This window comes from Sander lucioperca, chromosome 7 (genome assembly GCF_008315115.2).
Source record: "Sander lucioperca isolate FBNREF2018 chromosome 7, SLUC_FBN_1.2, whole genome shotgun sequence".
Taxonomy (NCBI): Eukaryota; Metazoa; Chordata; class Actinopteri; order Perciformes; family Percidae; genus Sander; species Sander lucioperca.
In genome coordinates this window covers 31,353,263-31,371,283 of record NC_050179.1, presented here as the reverse complement: position 1 = coordinate 31,371,283, position 18,021 = coordinate 31,353,263, and the positions used below count along the sequence as shown (strand labels likewise).

The following is an 18,021-nucleotide window of genomic DNA, read 5'->3' as shown; positions in this document are numbered from 1 at the left end:
ACATCTTTTTACGAGATTCAGGTAGGACATTTCTGCAAAGCTGTTTAGTGATGAAAACCAGGTTTACACAATACAATGATCTGTCAGGGGCTTATTTTACATGATTCTGAGAAAGAAACATCTTTATATGAGATTCAGGTAGAAAATGTCTGGAAAGCTTGTTTTAGTGAAGAGAACAACGTTTTTAGGCCAATAAGCTCTTTGGTGCTATATTTACATGATTCTGGAATAGAAACATCTTTTTAAATGATTCAGGTAGGAAATAACTGCAAAGCTTTTTAAGTAAAAGAAACTATGTTTTCAGGCCACAAGAAGCTGTTTGGGGCTAAATTCACATGATTCTGACATCGAAACATCTTTATGAGAGATTCTGGTAGAAAATGACTGCAACGCTGTGTTAGTGATGGGAACAACGCTTTTAGGCCACAATAAGCTCTTTGGTGCTATATTTACATGATTCTGGAATAGAAACATCTTTTTACGAGATTCAGGTAGGACATTTCTGCAAAGCTGTTTAGTGATGAAAACCAGGTTTACACAATACAATAATCTGTTTGGGGCTAATTTTACATGATTCTGAGAAAGAAACATCTTTATGAGAGATTCTGGTAGAAAATGACTGCAATGCTGTGTTAGTGATGGGAACAACGCTTTTAGGCCACAATAAACTCTTTGGTGCTATAATTATATGATTCTGGAATAGAAACATCTTTTTAAATGATTCAGGTAGGAAATAACTGCAAAGCTTTTTAAGTGAAAGAAACTATGTTTTCAAGGCCACAAGAAGCTGTTTGGGGCTAAATTCACATGATTCTGACATCGAAACATCTTTATGAGAGATTCTGGTAGAAAATGACTGCAACACTGTGTTAGTGATGGGAACAATGTTTTTAGGCCACAATAAGCTCTTTGGTGCTATATTTACATGATTCTGGAATAGAAACATCTTTTTACGAGATTCAGGTAGGACATTTCTGCAAAGCTGTTTAGTGATGAAAACCAGGTTTACACAATACAATAATCTGTCAGGGGCTAATTTTACATGATTCTGAGAAAGAAACATCTTTATATGAGATTCAGGTAGAAAATGTCTGGAAAGCTTGTTTTAGTGAAGGGAACAACGTTTTTAGGCCAATAAGCTCTTTGGTGCTATATTTACATGATTCTGGAATAGAAACATCTTTTTACGAGATTCAGGTAGGACATTTCTGCAAAGCTGTTTAGTGATGAAAACCAGGTTTACACAATACAATAATCTGTTTGGGGCTAATTTTACATGATTCTGAGAAAGAAACATCTTTATGAGAGATTCTGGTAGAAAATGACTGCAATGCTGTGTTAGTGATGGGAACAACGCCTTTAGGCCACAATAAGCTCTTTGGTGCTATAATTATATGATTCTGGAATAGAAACATCTTTTATATATGATTCAGGTAGGAAATAACTGCAAAGCTTTTTAAGTGAAAGAAACTATGTTTTCAAGGCCACAAGAAGCTGTTTGGGGCTAAATTCACATGATTCTGACATCGAAACATCTTTATGAGAGATTCTGGTAGAAAATGACTGCAACGCTGTGTTAGTGATGGGAACAATGTTTTTAGGCCACAATAAGCTCTTTGGTGCTATATTTACATGATTCTGGAATAGAAACATCTTTTTACGAGATTCAGGTAGGAAATAACTGCAAAGCTGTTTAGTGATGAAAACCAGGTTTACACAATACAATAATCTGTTTGGGGCTAATTTTACATGATTCTGAGAAAGAAACATCTTTATATGAGATTCAGGTAGATAATGTCTGGAAAGCTTGTTTTAGTGAAGGGAACAACGTTTTTAGACCACAATAAGCTCTTTGGTGCTATATTTACATGATTCTGGAATAGAAACATCTTTTTCCGAGATTCAGGTAGGACATTTCTGCAAAGCTGTTTAGTGGTGAAAACCAGGTTTACACAATACAATAATCTGTCTGGGGCTAATTTTACATGATTCTGAGAAAGAAACATCTTGTTAAATGATTTAGATAGGAAATAACTGCAAAGTTTTTTAAGTGAAAGAAACTATGTTTTCAGGCCACAAGAAGCTGTTTGGGGCTAAATTCACATGATTCTGACATCGAAACATCTTTATGAGAGATTCTGGTAGAAAATGACTGCAACGCTGTGTTAGTGATGGGAACAACGTTTTTAGGCCACAATAAGCTCTTTGGTGCTATATTTACATCATTCTGGAATAGAAACATCTTTTTACGAGATTCAGGTAGGACATTTCTGCAAAGCTGTTTAGTGATGAATACCAGGTTTACACAATACAATAATCTGTCAGGGGCTAATTTTACATGATTCTGAGAAAGAAACATCTTTATATGAGATTCAGGTAGAAAATGTCTGGAAAGCTTGTTTTAGTGAAGGGAACAACGTTTTTAGGCCAATAAGCTCTTTGGTGCTATATTTACATGATTCTGGAATAGAAACATCTTTTTACGAGATTCAGGTAGGACATTTCTGCAAAGCTGTTTAGTGATGAAAACCAGGTTTACACAATACAATAATCTGTTTGGGGCTAATTTTACATGATTCTGAGAAAGAAACATCTTTATGAGAGATTCTGGTAGAAAATGACTGCAATGCTGTGTTAGTGATGGGAACAACGCTTTTAGGCCACAATAAGCTCTTTGGTGCTATAATTATATGATTCTGGAATAGAAACATCTTTTATATATGATTCAGGTAGGAAATAACTGCAAAGCTTTTTAAGTGAAAGAAACTATGTTTTCAAGGCCACAAGAAGCTGTTTGGGGCTAAATTCACATGATTCTGACATCGAAACATCTTTATGAGAGATTCTGGTAGAAAATGACTGCAACGCTGTGTTAGTGATGGGAACAATGTTTTTAGGCCACAATAAGCTCTTTGGTGCTATATTTACATGATTCTGGAATAGAAACATCTTTTTACGAGATTCAGGTAGGACATTTCTGCAAAGCTGTTTAGTGATGAAAACCAGGTTTACACAATACAATAATCTGTTTGGGGCTAATTTTACATGATTCTGAGAAAGAAACATCTTTATATGAGATTCAGGTAGATAATGTCTGAAAGCTTGTTTTAGTGAAGGGAACAACGTTTTTAGTACACAATAAGCTCTTTGGTGCTATATTTACATGATTCTGGAATAGAAACATCTTTTTAAATGATTCAGGTAGGAAATAACTGCAAAGCTGTTTAGTGATGAAAACCAGGTTTACACAATACAATAATCTGTTTGGGGCTAATTTTACATGATTCTGAGAAAGAAACATCTTTATATGAGATTCAGGTAGATAATGTCTGGAAAGCTTGTTTTAGTGAAGGGAACAACGTTTTTAGACCACAATAAGCTCTTTGGTGCTATATTTACATGATTCTGGAATAGAAACATCTTTTTACGAGATTCAGGTAGGACATTTCTGCAAAGCTGTTTAGTGGTGAAAACCAGGTTTACACAATACAATAATCTGTCTGGGGCTAATTTTACATGATTCTGAGAAAGAAACATCTTGTTAAATGATTTAGATAGGAAATAACTGCAAAGTTTTTTAAGTGAAAGAAACTATGTTTTCAGGCCACAAGAAGCTGTTTGGGGCTAAATTCACATGATTCTGACATCGAAACATCTTTATGAGAGATTCTGGTAGAAAATGACTGCAACGCTGTGTTAGTGATGGGAACAACGTTTTTAGGCCACAATAAGCTCTTTGGTGCTATATTTACATCATTCTGGAATAGAAACATCTTTTTACGAGATTCAGGTAGGACATTTCTGCAAAGCTGTTTAGTGATGAATACCAGGTTTACACAATACAATAATCTGTCAGGGGCTAATTTTACATGATTCTGAGAAAGAAACATCTTTATATGAGATTCAGGTAGAAAATGTCTGGAAAGCTTGTTTTAGTGAAGGGAACAACGTTTTTAGGCCAATAAGCTCTTTGGTGCTATATTTACATGATTCTGGAATAGAAACATCTTTTTACGAGATTCAGGTAGGACATTTCTGCAAAGCTGTTTAGTGATGAAAACCAGGTTTACACAATACAATAATCTGTTTGGGGCTAATTTTACATGATTCTGAGAAAGAAACATCATTATATGAGATTCAGGTAGAAAATGTCTGGAAAGCTTGTTTTAGTGAAGGGAACACCGTTTTTAGGCCACAATAAGCTCCAATCCAGTGTGTCCTATGGCATATGTTGAAGTGGATCTGCTGGTGATTTGGTTTCTTGGAACAGTGGGAAATGTTGTCCCAAACTGTCTCCCAATTAATTACGTTCCCCTCCGACCTCAGCTCTCGCTCCCATTTCTTTACTATTCGGAGTTCTCCTACAGATATTTGCATCAGTTTAGCATAAATCCTGGACACCAATCCTGTCACCGTAGAATCAACAAGCCATTTAATGATTGGGTGCATCTCAAGACTGTTCACCCATGGTACTCTATAACATTTTAGGGCTGATCTTAAGCGAAGATAAAGGAAGAAGGATGTCCTGGGGACCTCAAAGCTAGCTCTCAGGTTTTCAAAACTTAACATACCTTCATTATTGAATAATTGGTCTAGAGTATAAATACCTCTGTCACTCCACTGGTTATAAACAAAAGGTTTGTTACCAGACATTAAGTGTATGTTGTGCCAAATTGGGGTGTTCAAATGCCACTCATTGGTGTAGCGTAGTTGCTCCTCGACCTGTTTAAAGTTGGTCAATGTGTTGCTGATACTATTATCAGCAACACATTGACCAACTGTGTGTATCTCTGGTCTAGAGTATAAATACCTCTGTCACTCCACTGTATGCTAGCCTATGAGCCATAGGCTAGCATACACTTTTTTGGACACACACCTGTAAAGGCAAGGTCTTGCAGTCTTAGACTTCCAGTGAGGTTTTGCTCTATTTCTCTCCATGGGACTGTGATGAGGGGTCCATCCACACTCTGAGGGCCCGTAGCTGAAAAGCTCTGTGGTACACTTTTAAGGTTGGGGAGGGCCAGGCCTCCTGTGTTTGTGGTACGTTGCAGGGTAGAGTATTTTAGCCTAGGTTGTTTATTATTCCAAATATACTGCCGAATTACGGTATCAAGTTTCTTCCAGAAATGTATTGGTGGGGGTAAGGGGATCATTGTACTTAAGAAATTCACACGAGGAACTATGTTCACTTTAACGACAATCCTGGACCGTAGCGATGCCAGCAAGCAGACCAATTGGCCAGATCTCTTTGAACACCACTTAGTATAGTTTCATAGTTGCCCTGGACAACTTGCTGTAGCGATGCGTGAATGGTGATGCCCAAATATGTAATTTTGCTTTGGGTTACTAATAGCTGATGTCGCCTGTCTGTTGTTCAACAGACGATGAAGATTTATTCCAGTTGATTTCATAGCCGGAGATTGAGCCAAATTCGTTAAAGATCTTAAAGGGATATATCACCGTTGGAAAGATGAATATATTTTTAAATTGGGTCACTTATGTAGTAGAAATGTGAATTTTTTTTAGAAATTGGTGGCTTCTAGGCTGAGAAAAGCCAGAAAATGTGTTTATGGCTTATGTGGATGAAAGACACCAAATCCCAGAATGCACTTGCTTCGCTGCTTTAGAGTCTACTCCCAAGCCATGCCTACCATTTACAGACAGTCAACTCAATCGTGTGCTTTATTGTCATTTCAACCATATACACAAAACTGCTGTGAGATCACATTAACGATCATCGTTTTTTGTGAGAAAATAAGGAAATTCAATTATTAAAAAGGTAAAAAATAGAAACAAGATTTTTTATCATTATTGGTGCTTATTTCTTAGAACTTAATCAGAACAGGTGAAAGTGCTTGAAATGTAACACTTTTGTAACTTTGTGTGGGAATAGCAGGTGCAGAAAGACAACATTCACACACACACACACACACACACACACACACAACAGGCCCAGTTAGGAAGAGGACACAGTTAAGTTTCATACCACCTACAATTATTACACTCGGTCCAGTAGACCCGAACACCTCATATGTAATTGTTATGCGTAGGGGGTTGTACCGTGTGCAGTCATTGAAAATAAGTTATTTTTTATGTTCTTCACAGAAAATGAGCCAAGGCCAATGAGTTTGAGTTAGAAGAAATAATAAATAGCATAATATTTCTTTATTATTAAAATTTAGAGTGTGATCACATACAGGCTGTGCGCTATGCATCCAGAGTACTTGTCCATGTGATATTTTGTGTTACCATCGGAGTTCACTAAAACGCAGTCTACAAAACCTTGGGAGCATTACGCACGATCACACGCATGGTCAAAAGGTTGAGGAAAACTGGGCACATTTTTACGCATGGAAATTCTTTATAAATCCCAACTTTTGCGAGGAATGTTGCAACGGCAAATTTCACCCTGCTTCACGCAACTTTTTCTTACGTAACAGGTTTCATGCGCAGGGGCCTTTGAAAAAAAGGTCTTTCACAAGTTGGCAACAAACGATTGTCTTAGACATACTTTCATGCTGGAGCATAAGCTTTCCCTTAAGGCTCTGACACACCAACCCGATTATCGGCCGTCGGACAGTCTGGCGAGATCAGTGACTCGAGTCTGTTCGGTGTGTTCCATGCCATCGTCAGTCGGAGGAGCCGTTGGCATCCATTTTGGCCGATTTGACTTGCTGAATCGGCCAGTGGGCAGTCAGACTCAATGACCAATCTGATTGGTGGAGTGCTAGCCCTTGACTAGCGAATCAGTGCTTCTTCCACAAGAAGAAACCCGAGAGCTGACAACACCAGTATCTTCTTATTACTAGCCATCGTATTTTCTTCTGTTCAGCGAGTAATGACAACGATCCTTCTTGACTACTATCAACACTCTCTGATGAAAATAATGACTGACGACAGTGTGCTCTGTGTTTACTAGGTCTAAAGAGATGTTCCGTCATTTCCGGTTTTCATTTTTTGGGCGACAATACAGATTAGTGCCGTCTGCTGTTATGGAGACGTATTATGTCTTGCGCATGTGCAGAACGTACGCTCAAGTCGGCATTGCTTCGGTGTGTTCCAAGGCACTTTTTTGAGAGACGGGAGCCGACTGATCAGTCCGACTGCCTTTTCTACCAACGGTTGGCCATCGGGTTGGTGTGTCAAAGCCTTTACCTGGAAGAAAGGCACCTTACCCAAACCAGAAGAAAACAGCCCCAAAATTACTTGTGTGGAAGATTAGGTCCACATACTTTTGGCCATATAGTGTTTAAAATACACTTGTGATACCACACAAGTAAGCTGGATTTCTTTACATTATACAGTGCAAATCTTTGGTCATTCAGATGTCAGTTAACCACTGAATGTCAAACAAATACACTTCACACAGCCCCATCACATTTTCCAAGTTTAATAGTTACAGAATGAAAAAACACTGAAATGTTTTTGTCGTCACATACATACCATGATTTGGCACAAAATCCCCCACAATCCACTCCAATAAGCAAAGTCACAGAGGCACTTTCATAATGAGCAGGCCGCCTGTGAGCCGGTGAAGACACTGAGAAGTCTGGAGATCAGAAACATCCATACAGACAGGGGACTTCAGCAACCATTCAGCCTCCCAGAAACCGCGACGAAAAATAGAAAAAACACTAAACCAGAAGAGTGCATCTCTCGAGTGTCTTGAGTGCAGGGGGGTCAGTCCAGAGATTCATCTGAGCTAAACAGTATTGACTTTCCTCTGTGGGACTCGGCATGGACAGTCCAGAATCATGTTTTAATGTTTTCTTTTATTTAGACAAACCCAAATAAAAGGCACATAAAACATTGCACATAATTATTCTCAATGGACATACATTTAAAAAAAAATGTAGGAATGTTTTACCTTTCTGCTAATCAGAAAGCCTAGCCGTTTTATATACAAAATTACCATGTTAATGTTCTAATACAAAAAGATTTATAAAAGGTTATTTTTTTCTTGCATGTGTCTGTCATAACTAACATGTCCTCTGAACTAAATTGTTTTGTACAAAGATATACATTCATTTGCCTTCACATCTGCCAAACTCATCACAAACTTCACAATCTTCCAAATCATTATTTGGCCAAATGTTTTTCACATTAGTTTGGAGTCCAATTACAAAAATAAACCACATGGTTAAATGTCACCGATATATTTACATGACCTTGACCCAAGTAAAGATCTCAATTCATGTTTCAATGTTGTTCCTGAAGTAGAATAACTTCACAATCATTAGGTTCAAAAAATAAAAAAGTTTTTTACAACATAGTTTGGTTGCCAGACCTGTGGGGCCCTTGGCCGTCTGAACTGATGAAGGCTTCCCTCACAAAACTATTCCATCACACAGCACGCCTAGAGGAGGAAGCATTAACATGTGGAAAAGTCTTGCAAAGTATTTCAGGCACACTTGTTAACGGCCACTGGAGAAGGACAAATGACACTACACACTTCCTTTCATCCTAATTTTTTTAGTGTTTTGTTTTCATAAAAAATCACTAGCCTTCTAATAATGGTTGTTGAACTCAAACCTACACTGGACAAGCTCAGTCATCCACATGCAACACTGAAAAAAATCAAATCAAATAAAGAATTAAATTCATGATGCCATTCCACATTAGAGCATTTCCTTGATGGACAGGGTTTGTATGCATACAATGAAATTAAGGGGCCCCTAAGTACCACTCTTCTGTAGTGTGCACATCCTACAGATTGCTGCGTTTCAGAGTTCCTGCACTGAAAAAGGGCCGTAACTACAAACAGGCTTCTACGAACTAATTCACTCATGTTTAAGACAAACTCCGCCAGGGAACTGTAGGATATTATGCGAGCCTGTCTGTTGAGGCCGAGATCACATAAGAGACTTGACATGTTCACTCTTTTTTTCAGTCACTATCCATGAGCTTGGTCGTGACAAGCACACGTTCTCGAAACTATTTAGGTGGAATTCTGGACCTAGGCCTATGGCCTTTCAGATCAGAAAGAAACACTTTGTCTTTAGACATGGTTGATGAGATGCAACAACCTTCAACCTTTGTTAGAAGCATACTAAACTCAGCGACCCCAAAAACAGATGCCTGTTCAGCTCTGGCCCTGATAACAACTGTCACACATACTGTACATAGTGACAGACCTTTAGCGTTTCAATGATAAAACTGACCATGTAAATGAAGGAAGGTGGTCCTTTCTACGGATACTGCATTCAAGATCGTCTAGACTGCTGAATAGAATCGACTCTGAACGAGAAAATGATCGAGCAATGGTCAAAGTATCTGGTCCTCTGTGGGTTAAGGCATGAAAGGAAGACTTTCATCTGCTACGATGTTAAGGTATGTTCTGGCATCAAGGTGTCCATCGTCAGGGGGCTATTTATGTCAGCTGAAAATGAACGCACACGTACAATGAATCAATGTATTTATTTGTGCCACATCCCTATAAGACTATTGTGAGATACAACTAGTACACCTGATCTTTGAGCGGGATATAAAGCCTCCTTTGTGATCACAGCCTCAATTTTTCAGTAAAGATGAACTGCCAGGAAGAAAAAAACAATAAAATAACTAAAAAACACTGAGCTATGCAAGTGAGATCTACAGCAAAAATTCAGCTTAAAAAGGATAAAGCGGGAGTTTTGTCTCTTTATAATAATTGATCATTTTCCTGAAGAAATCACAACCAACAATGAGTTATCCTGCAAGGTATGATCTGTGTAGCTACAGACTGATATTGCTAACACTGCCACAGAACCCTATTTACTAAAAACTAATAAAATACAAACAAGAGCCATACTGCTGCACTGCTGACATACTCATTCAATGAGAATAACATGTTTTTTATACTCAAAGAATTCTGTGGCTTCACTTTGTCTCTGAGAGTAGCACCATGTGGGACAGATGACATGCACAGGCGGTTTGACAATCTGAGGGGAATAAGTGTTCATGTCAATGAAGCATGGTAACCAATTCAATGATATGGCCTTAATGGCCCTTAATGTGTTTGCAATAGTTTTTGGTCAACAATGGAGTTTTATTGTATTGGAGGCATACGCTATGGTGTCAAGTTGTAGCTACACAGATGATACTTGCTGGTAGAATAAAATGGTGGTTTTTGGCATTTTACTGGGATTTTTCCTGATTATGCAAAAAACTGACACCAGCCTTATCCTTTAATTAGTCTCTGCTCATTTTCTCTCTCTTCTGAAGAATGGACGGCCACATCAGCGGTAATATAGTTCTTGCATTGCTAGCCTATGGTAAGTAGAGAGATGCTCCCTCTCCCACAGGTAAAGGCAATAAAATAGTGTTTCATATTTACAAAGAAATGGTCAGTGTGTAAATTGTTGAACATGGTAAAATACTATTCTCAGTAACCTTCCTGAGTTTGACTGACAGTGATGGGATCCTATACCTGCTAAAGTAAACAATCTAACCAACTAACTAAGTTAAAGGCCCTGAATACCCAAACAGGTGTTGATAGTTAATGTGGCTGATTGGACCTTTTCCAGGACTGTGTGGGTGTGGTTAGAGTGATTGACATCTTCTTGAGTCCACTGTTAGTGTTGTTGCACCTGTTAGGGCGGGACGAATGACACCTTTGTCATCCTTATTGGTAGAAAGAATTTGTGACCTAATAAGTTCCTATCAAAACTCCGGCCCACCTTCAACCTGAAAAGAGTAATCAGCCAGAATAACTGAAAACACCTGTGTGGATGTTCAGAGGTTTTAAATTTGGGACTTTTTTTTGTAGTACAGTCTAACGAGCCACTGGGTAGCTCTCTTGACCTCTACAGTTAAGTCCTCAGTAATCAAAATTTTAAATTATTTGACCTTTGATAATACTGCCATTTTAAGGACAAATTGTAAGTGACATGCTTTCAGTACAAGTCATTGTCTGTTTGCGGTCATGTCCTGATATAAATACATACAAAATTCCCCCAAACAGATGTCACAGAAACTTCTGAAGGGAGGGGGGTTGATCGATCTAAACAGCGTCTCTGCACCATCAGTGAAATCCACAATCTCACTCACCCCCGAAATGGAAGCTTTGTTTTTTTTTTTGTAATTGAACTTTTAAATACATAAACTATCAAATACTGATAAGTCCACTAAAATAACAGAAAAATTTGCCTTAAGAGGAAGCATTTAAGAACAACTCCAGCAATACGCTTTCATTTAAGGAGCTGATAAACAAAGCCTAAGGTATAGTAAGGTATCATGTATCTCCCATGTTTGAAGCCAAATGCCCACTTAAAGAAATCATCTAAGTGGTCACCTTGAAAGAATCCTGGAAAAAGGTTTGCCTCTCCACAGCATAAAAGTTTAATGCCAACACTGCTGCAATGAGCTGGCTCAACCTCAACTATTTGTCATTGTAAAAAACTACACAAGTTTAAAAAAGCGGTAGACAAGGGATAAATAAAAGGGTGACAATGTAGCAGCTGATATTGTAATAACTGCCCAATAATTTTAAACCAAAGTGAAAGAAAATATTCATTTGGTTTGAAAGTGTAATGAAACCTGTTCATGTGATGAACTGCCAGTAATGCAAATAATTATACACACATTATCACATATTTAAATAATGCAAAATGAAACATTATTGCAATAATATAATGGGTATTGTTGGCTTCTAATGAAAGATCAGTCAGACAGGGGTCAGACAGCCCCACCTGAGGCGCCAATTTTATAACTCTGTTTTAAAAAGGAGAATTTAGTGTTCTATGATGTTTTAAATGCTGTTTTAAGGTTTTCCCTTATCTTTTAAAATATAGCATTTGGGAGAAAACACAAAAAAAATCTTTGGCATAAAATGGTCATTTAAAGAGAATATCTATCTGCACAAAACGTCACCATTCAAACATCTACCTCCTACCGCATCGTGGGATCACGGTGCCATGTAAAAGAAGTTACCTGAAATGCTCTGTGGCCAGTGACATCATTTGGGTAAATCGGGCAGTAGAGGTAACAAATATAGATTATCCGAGTGTGAAAGTTCATTCTTCACCTTGGAGATAGTCTGGCAAATAATCTGAATTTCAGGACCATTTGCTAGCTTTTTCAGAGCTTTCAACTATACATCATGGTCTTGATCAGTAGATGGAGATTGGAGGCTAATCACATCTGGCACTAAAGACCATTTTTGAACAGACACAGTCTGTCACCCCCCATAAAAGGTTCCATACTTCGATCACACAATGACAGCTCTAGAATAACTGATGAAGACTATGAAATGTGGTTGATAACTATGAGAAAAAATTGTAAGTTAAATTAAGTTATTTTATTTTTTTGCCAAACTACTTTATCTGTTAATATTTCAGACTGACATGGCCCTCAGAAACCCAAATAGTAGGAATGACAAAGACTTATCAAAAGCTGTTACCAATGTATTAGATTAACTATACAGCGGGGAGTAACACCATATATTTTTGGTTGGGTTGAGCGATATGATGATATATAGTTCAAGACGGTAACAACTTGATATCCGTCGAAATTTTGCCTTATCGTTTACACTGAGGTATCTCTCCATTTTGGTGTATTAGGCCAGTGTGGGTAATGTTGCAAATCCATGTACTTTATGGTAATATTTGATTTACAAGATTTTTTGCATCAATGTGATGAAGTACCTTAATTTGTCAGACAATTAATTCACTGGGTTTGCCAAAACAGAATCTCCCATCTAGTATCAATAAAAATGTCCAATACATTTCTAGTAATGTCCTATATTACAATATCTAAAATAAAAATAATAAAAAACATGCTATGCTATCATAGCATGTTTTTTTTTAAATTATTTTTATAATAATAAAGTGGATACGAGTGTATCCATGTTGCCCATCCCTAAAATAGATAATTCATCTGACAAATTCTCCTGTGGAGGGCAACAAACTTTATCTCACATGCTATTTAGGCTAATACTCTGCAATGGGTGACTTTAGCAAACAATTATTTTTTATCATGACTAATGGTATTTGAAATATTTTTTCTTCTATAAATACAAATACACTTAAAAATTAACAAATTACGTGGTATTTATCACTCCTGCAAGTAGCATTTATTGGTTACTATCTATGTGGTTGAATAAGTTATCACCTTTTCAGGTTTAATACACTATCAACCCATCAAAAGGCCATTTTACTAAGATATGACAGACTCATCCATTATTAGGCAGTTAAAACATTACCGGCTCTTAAATAGGCTAAAAAAAAAAGTTCTACCAAGGAGGGGAGGAAGGCAGAACTTGGGATAGAAAAGGCATGCTCTCCATGGACCTCATGGCAATATTGAGTGGCCCAGTGATATTCATGGGCATGGGAGTGGTGATAGCCACTGGGTGGGCGATATTCATGTGTGCCGTTGTAGGGATATTGACGGAGGCCAGGTTCACAGGGCCAGTGATGGTGACAGGGTGCTGCAGGTTGACCGGTGACGTGATATTGACCGTGCTGGTGGCGATGTTCATCTGAGCAGCGATGGTGACAGGATTGCTGGCAATGCCACCGCGGTTCACAGACGAGGTGATGGCTGCAGAGTTTGTGACAGGCGTCGTAGTGGCCGAGTTGTTGTGCACATTGTTGGCATCTGTGTTAAAAAAAACAGATAAGAGTAAATTTAGGGCTGGTCAACCTTGTATAAATATACTACCACTCCAAAACAGGGAAAGTCAACAGCCCTCTCAGCTCCTTGGCTGTTTAGCTGGGTCACTGAAAATGTCAATACATCATTAATACATTATGTCAACTGTGGTAGTATTGTTGAAGAAACCTACCTTTGTGAGAGTTGTCAATTAGGACTTGGAAGGAGTTATTTAAAATCTCTCCTACCGTCAACTCACCTGAGGGGTAAATTCAAAAAGCAGGATCAATAGACTAACCAGCTAACTGGCCATTTGTTTTAACTCAAAACTTTCATTTTAAACAGTAACACATTATGAAGGACATCTTAAGCTCTGTGTATGCCTAAGGCTGGACGCACATTACACTTCAGGACTGCCAATCTGACATTCCCATGAGTTCATGGCCAGCACATCCCAGGGTCATTATGAACTTGCTGTAATGGGGCTGGCTCACTGCTGGGTAATTTTTGACCCAATCTCAACTGGGATATCCCAATTTTTTGTCAAATATGTTTATTGTTATAGTTGGTAAATTTGAAGAGTGAGTGGATGAACAAGCCGATTTATCAATCTGGTCAAAGTCAGGACAGAAATTACAGTTGGTAATGCAAGATGACCTCCTATGACAGGTCAGGTCATAGTGTGCATCCAGCTTTAGTGTTATAGTCCAGTTTGTGGTTAATTTAAATGAACTACTGATCCTGCTTCATGAAATTTAACCTTATACTAGCAAAGTTCTATGTCTTCATAACAGAAGAACCTTAATTACACCAGTCCTTACATAATACCAGAAAAGAAATGATTCTGTACTCAAGTGACATGGTATGTGTAGAAAAACTGGCCACTTATGTTTTGCAGAGGTTATAATTCAGTGTTTAGGGGTTTCTGCTACAAGCTACTGGATTACCTTTTCGTGGCCCTGAGTGGTTCCACTGCCAGTCACTTATGCCTATTTAGAAATACAGACACATATGGGGTTACAAGAGCACAGGGCAGCAGTGCCATCATCTAGGAGTCAGCTTCAACAGTTGCATGGTTGTGTTGTATGTGGCATGGTAATGGGGTGTTAAAGGCTAAACATTTTAAGATGGGTAACAAATTATGCTTCTTTTCTTTCTTTTATTGTAAACCTACTTTTTCGTACTCCTCCTATACCGTGCGACCTGCACGAAACTTGGTACGTAGCAAATCCAGACCGACCTGACACAAAGTTATCAAAATAATTTTTTATCGGTTAAAAATTGCGCAAAAAACGTACGAACAAATTTGTGTTACTAGCGACGAAAACATGAACTTTGCCATATCTCAGCCAAAATAAATGCTATCAACGCGAAACTTTAGATTCTTGTTTGCCATGACCCTCCAAGTCTACGCAACACATTTTAGGACAATTGGCCGCACTACAAGTACAAAAAGTTTATATCTCATGAATGGCTCATCCGATTTTTACGAAATTTGGAGGGTACCATCTAGGGCCACTCCTGAGGCCATGCCTACAGTGTTGTGCTGATTCGTCAAAGTGGGCGTGGCCTATGGGACCCATGTTTCGATTCACCACTTATACTAATGTGAGCAACTTCAAATTTACAGGGTAGATGTACAATGGGTCATGGATCTTACATACCAAACATTACACATGTGGACCACTAGGTGGCGCTATAATAGAGTTAAAGGTATTTTTGCCTATAACTCCTACATTACACATCGCATATTTAAAAACCTTATATCCACGCGTTTGTTGAATAAACTTGAATCACAAGACGTACCCATTTTCCAAGAATTACCATTCCCAAGAATCTTGCTCAGTTAAAAATTGCGTAAATTACCAACAAACATTTTTGTAGCTAGCGTCCAAGCACTAACTTTAGCATTTTTTGGCTAAAGTAAATGCTATCAACACAAAACTTGGCATTACTGTTCACCATGCCACTCCGAGGCTCTGTACCAAATTTGGTGAAGATCTTCCCCCAGGGGGCGCTATAATCAAGGTAGATGCGTTTTGGCCTGTAACTCTATGAATGTATATGAGAAATCTACAGGCATTGCAGCACACGCGTTGCGATATTTCCTTCCGTTTGCCTCGCAGCCAACCCACTTTGGGTTCCGCTTTCATGGGCTCCGCAGGTCGCCAGGGGAGACTCGCTTCAGGGGGGACTCTGCCGGGGAGGCTTGGACCCTGTCATTACTGCTTGCAGTTTAGTATTGCAGTTGCAGTTAGTAGATACACAAGAGAAAAAAGGAATGGTCCTAATGGGAGCAGTAAAGACATATGTTGTGAAGGTTCTGAATATTTTACCACATACCGCAAACAGCAGTTTACAGCAGTTTTACTTTTTCTAATGTGTTCTCCTTTGTACACGTTTGTACTTGCAAAATGTATGTAGAGAAAAAAAAAATCAAGGGCACATCTCTTGTAATGTGTTTACTGGTGAAGTCTCTTCAAAATGTATATTGTCCAATAAATAAAGTAAAAAAACAAAAACACAGATTTTCACCTTACACAGAGGGTTCCTGTTTTGGCTTGTATAAGTATCCCCATGTTCAGAATTTCATTGGCTATACGAACTGTCAGTCATCGTCCGTGAATACATTTAAATGTGATAATGTGTTTGGACTAAATATTTGACTGGATTTGATTGTCTGGACCTTTGTCAATGTAACAAAACCAGTGATTATAATGAGGCTTCAAAGGTGAGTTGCCTCAATTTTGTAATTGTTTGTTACTTTTACAGAGGCGGTGATCGTACCTGCTGTTGTGATTGTATCTTGGAATGGTTTGCATCAATCGTATCACAAGACTTGTAGCTTTCCAAAGATGTGTGGCATTAGTAACAACTTAAACATAGGATTTATGTAAATAGCATGACGTGTACAAAAGCTAAGTGGTTAGAGGAGCAGTGTGTAGGATTTAGTGGCATCAAGCTGGGAGGTTGCAGATTGCAACCAACTGAATACCCCTAACCCCTCCCGTTCCAAGCATGTAGCAGTACCTACAGGGGCCTACAAAACGCAAAAGGCCCTCTCTAGAGCCAGTGTTTGGGCCACTGTAGAAACATTGTGGTGCAACATGACAGACTCCTGGTGTAGAAATGGGCTCATTCCAAGATAACAGAAACATGATTCTCAGTTTCAGGTGATACACTAATGAAAACATAATTAGGAATATTATATTCCATTTCTGTCAATAGATCCCCTAAATCCTACAGCTGAGATCAGTTGCATTGTTTCTTTTAAACCAGGGCAGCAGTTTTCAGATTACATTATGTGCTTACATAATTGCAAAAGGGTTCTCCAATTTTTTCTCAGTTAGCCTTTTAAAATGATATCAGATTAGTAAACAGAATGTGCCTTTGGAACATTGAATGAATGGTTGCTGATAATGGCAATGTAGATATTACATTAAAGATCAGCCACCCACTCAGATCAGCTGGTATTCTGTCTATAATGGAGTGGAATGGAAATTTCTAAGTGACCCCAAACTTTTGAACGGTAGTGTACTTGCAAAGGATTAAAAACTAGTGACACCAGCAAAATATCAAAACTGACACATTTACATGACCAACATCCTACAATAAATAAAAGGCACGTTATGAGGACAAAGTGACAGTACATCATGACTTTAAGATAGCAACAATTTGATTTAAAATGTTAACTAGGTGGTAGTCCTGGTCCTCTACTGTGGAACCAGCTCCCAGTTCGGGAGGCACACACCATCTCCACATTTAAGAGTAAGCTTAACACTCTCCTATTTGATAAAGCTTATAATTAGGGCTGGCTCAGGTTTGCCTTGGACCAGCTTTTAGATATGCTGCTATAGGTTTAGACTTCCTATGACACACTGAGCTCCTCTCTCCTCCTCAGTCTCTCTCTATCTGTGTGCATCCATGTCCTATAATTGCATGTTACTAACTTAACTTCCCCGGAGTCCTTTTGCTTTCTCGCCTTGCAGATTTCCTTGGATTGTGGTGGCACCTGGATCAAGTGTGCAGCTTCTGCCGATGTCTTGCTTAACGTCCCGCTATGCCCTGCACTGCTACTACTACTTAAGTACAATCTATGGCTCACTTCATTAATAAGACATTTAAGTATTGCCAGGAATGCTTATGTTAATTATTGAGTGAAAAAGGACTATATGCAAGTGGTTAGTGCTAAAACAAATTATGCATCAGATTCAGGTCATCATGCCCTTAACCGTTTTTGAGAAGCCTGCTCCTGAACAAAACAAAACAAAGGTGAAAATACAGTTTCACTCCACAAACGGCCAACACACAATTTTTTTTTTTTCAAGTTAAAAGCATCAAAACCACAACTTAAAAGCTGATGACAGCAGATCAGTTAGGGCACTGACTGGGGGAACAACTGACTTCTTGAGCTGCACTTAAGGCAGGTAGTGGTGGCAGTCTGTAGCT

The 18,021-nt window shown here is 38.5% G+C and overlaps 1 protein-coding gene across 3 annotated transcripts in view; it reads right to left on the bottom strand.

Moving 5' to 3' along the window:
* Positions 1-12,813: 12,813 nt before the first annotated feature.
* LOC116065871 (vascular endothelial zinc finger 1-like) overlaps positions 12,814-18,021 on the bottom strand; it is a 49,615-nt gene continuing 44,407 nt past the window's right edge. The window contains exons 5-7 of one of the 3 annotated variants that reach the window (XM_031321492.2): positions 14,520-14,561; positions 13,766-13,831; positions 12,814-13,578 (exon numbers count right to left, since the gene is read on the bottom strand). In XM_031321492.2, the coding sequence (XP_031177352.1) occupies positions 13,211-13,578; positions 13,766-13,831; positions 14,520-14,561 (476 nt within the window). In that variant the 3' untranslated portion in view covers positions 12,814-13,210. The remainder of the gene's footprint in view (positions 13,579-13,765; positions 13,832-14,519; positions 14,562-18,021) is intronic. The other 2 variants (XM_036003035.1, XM_036003036.1) reach the window with 2 other exon arrangements.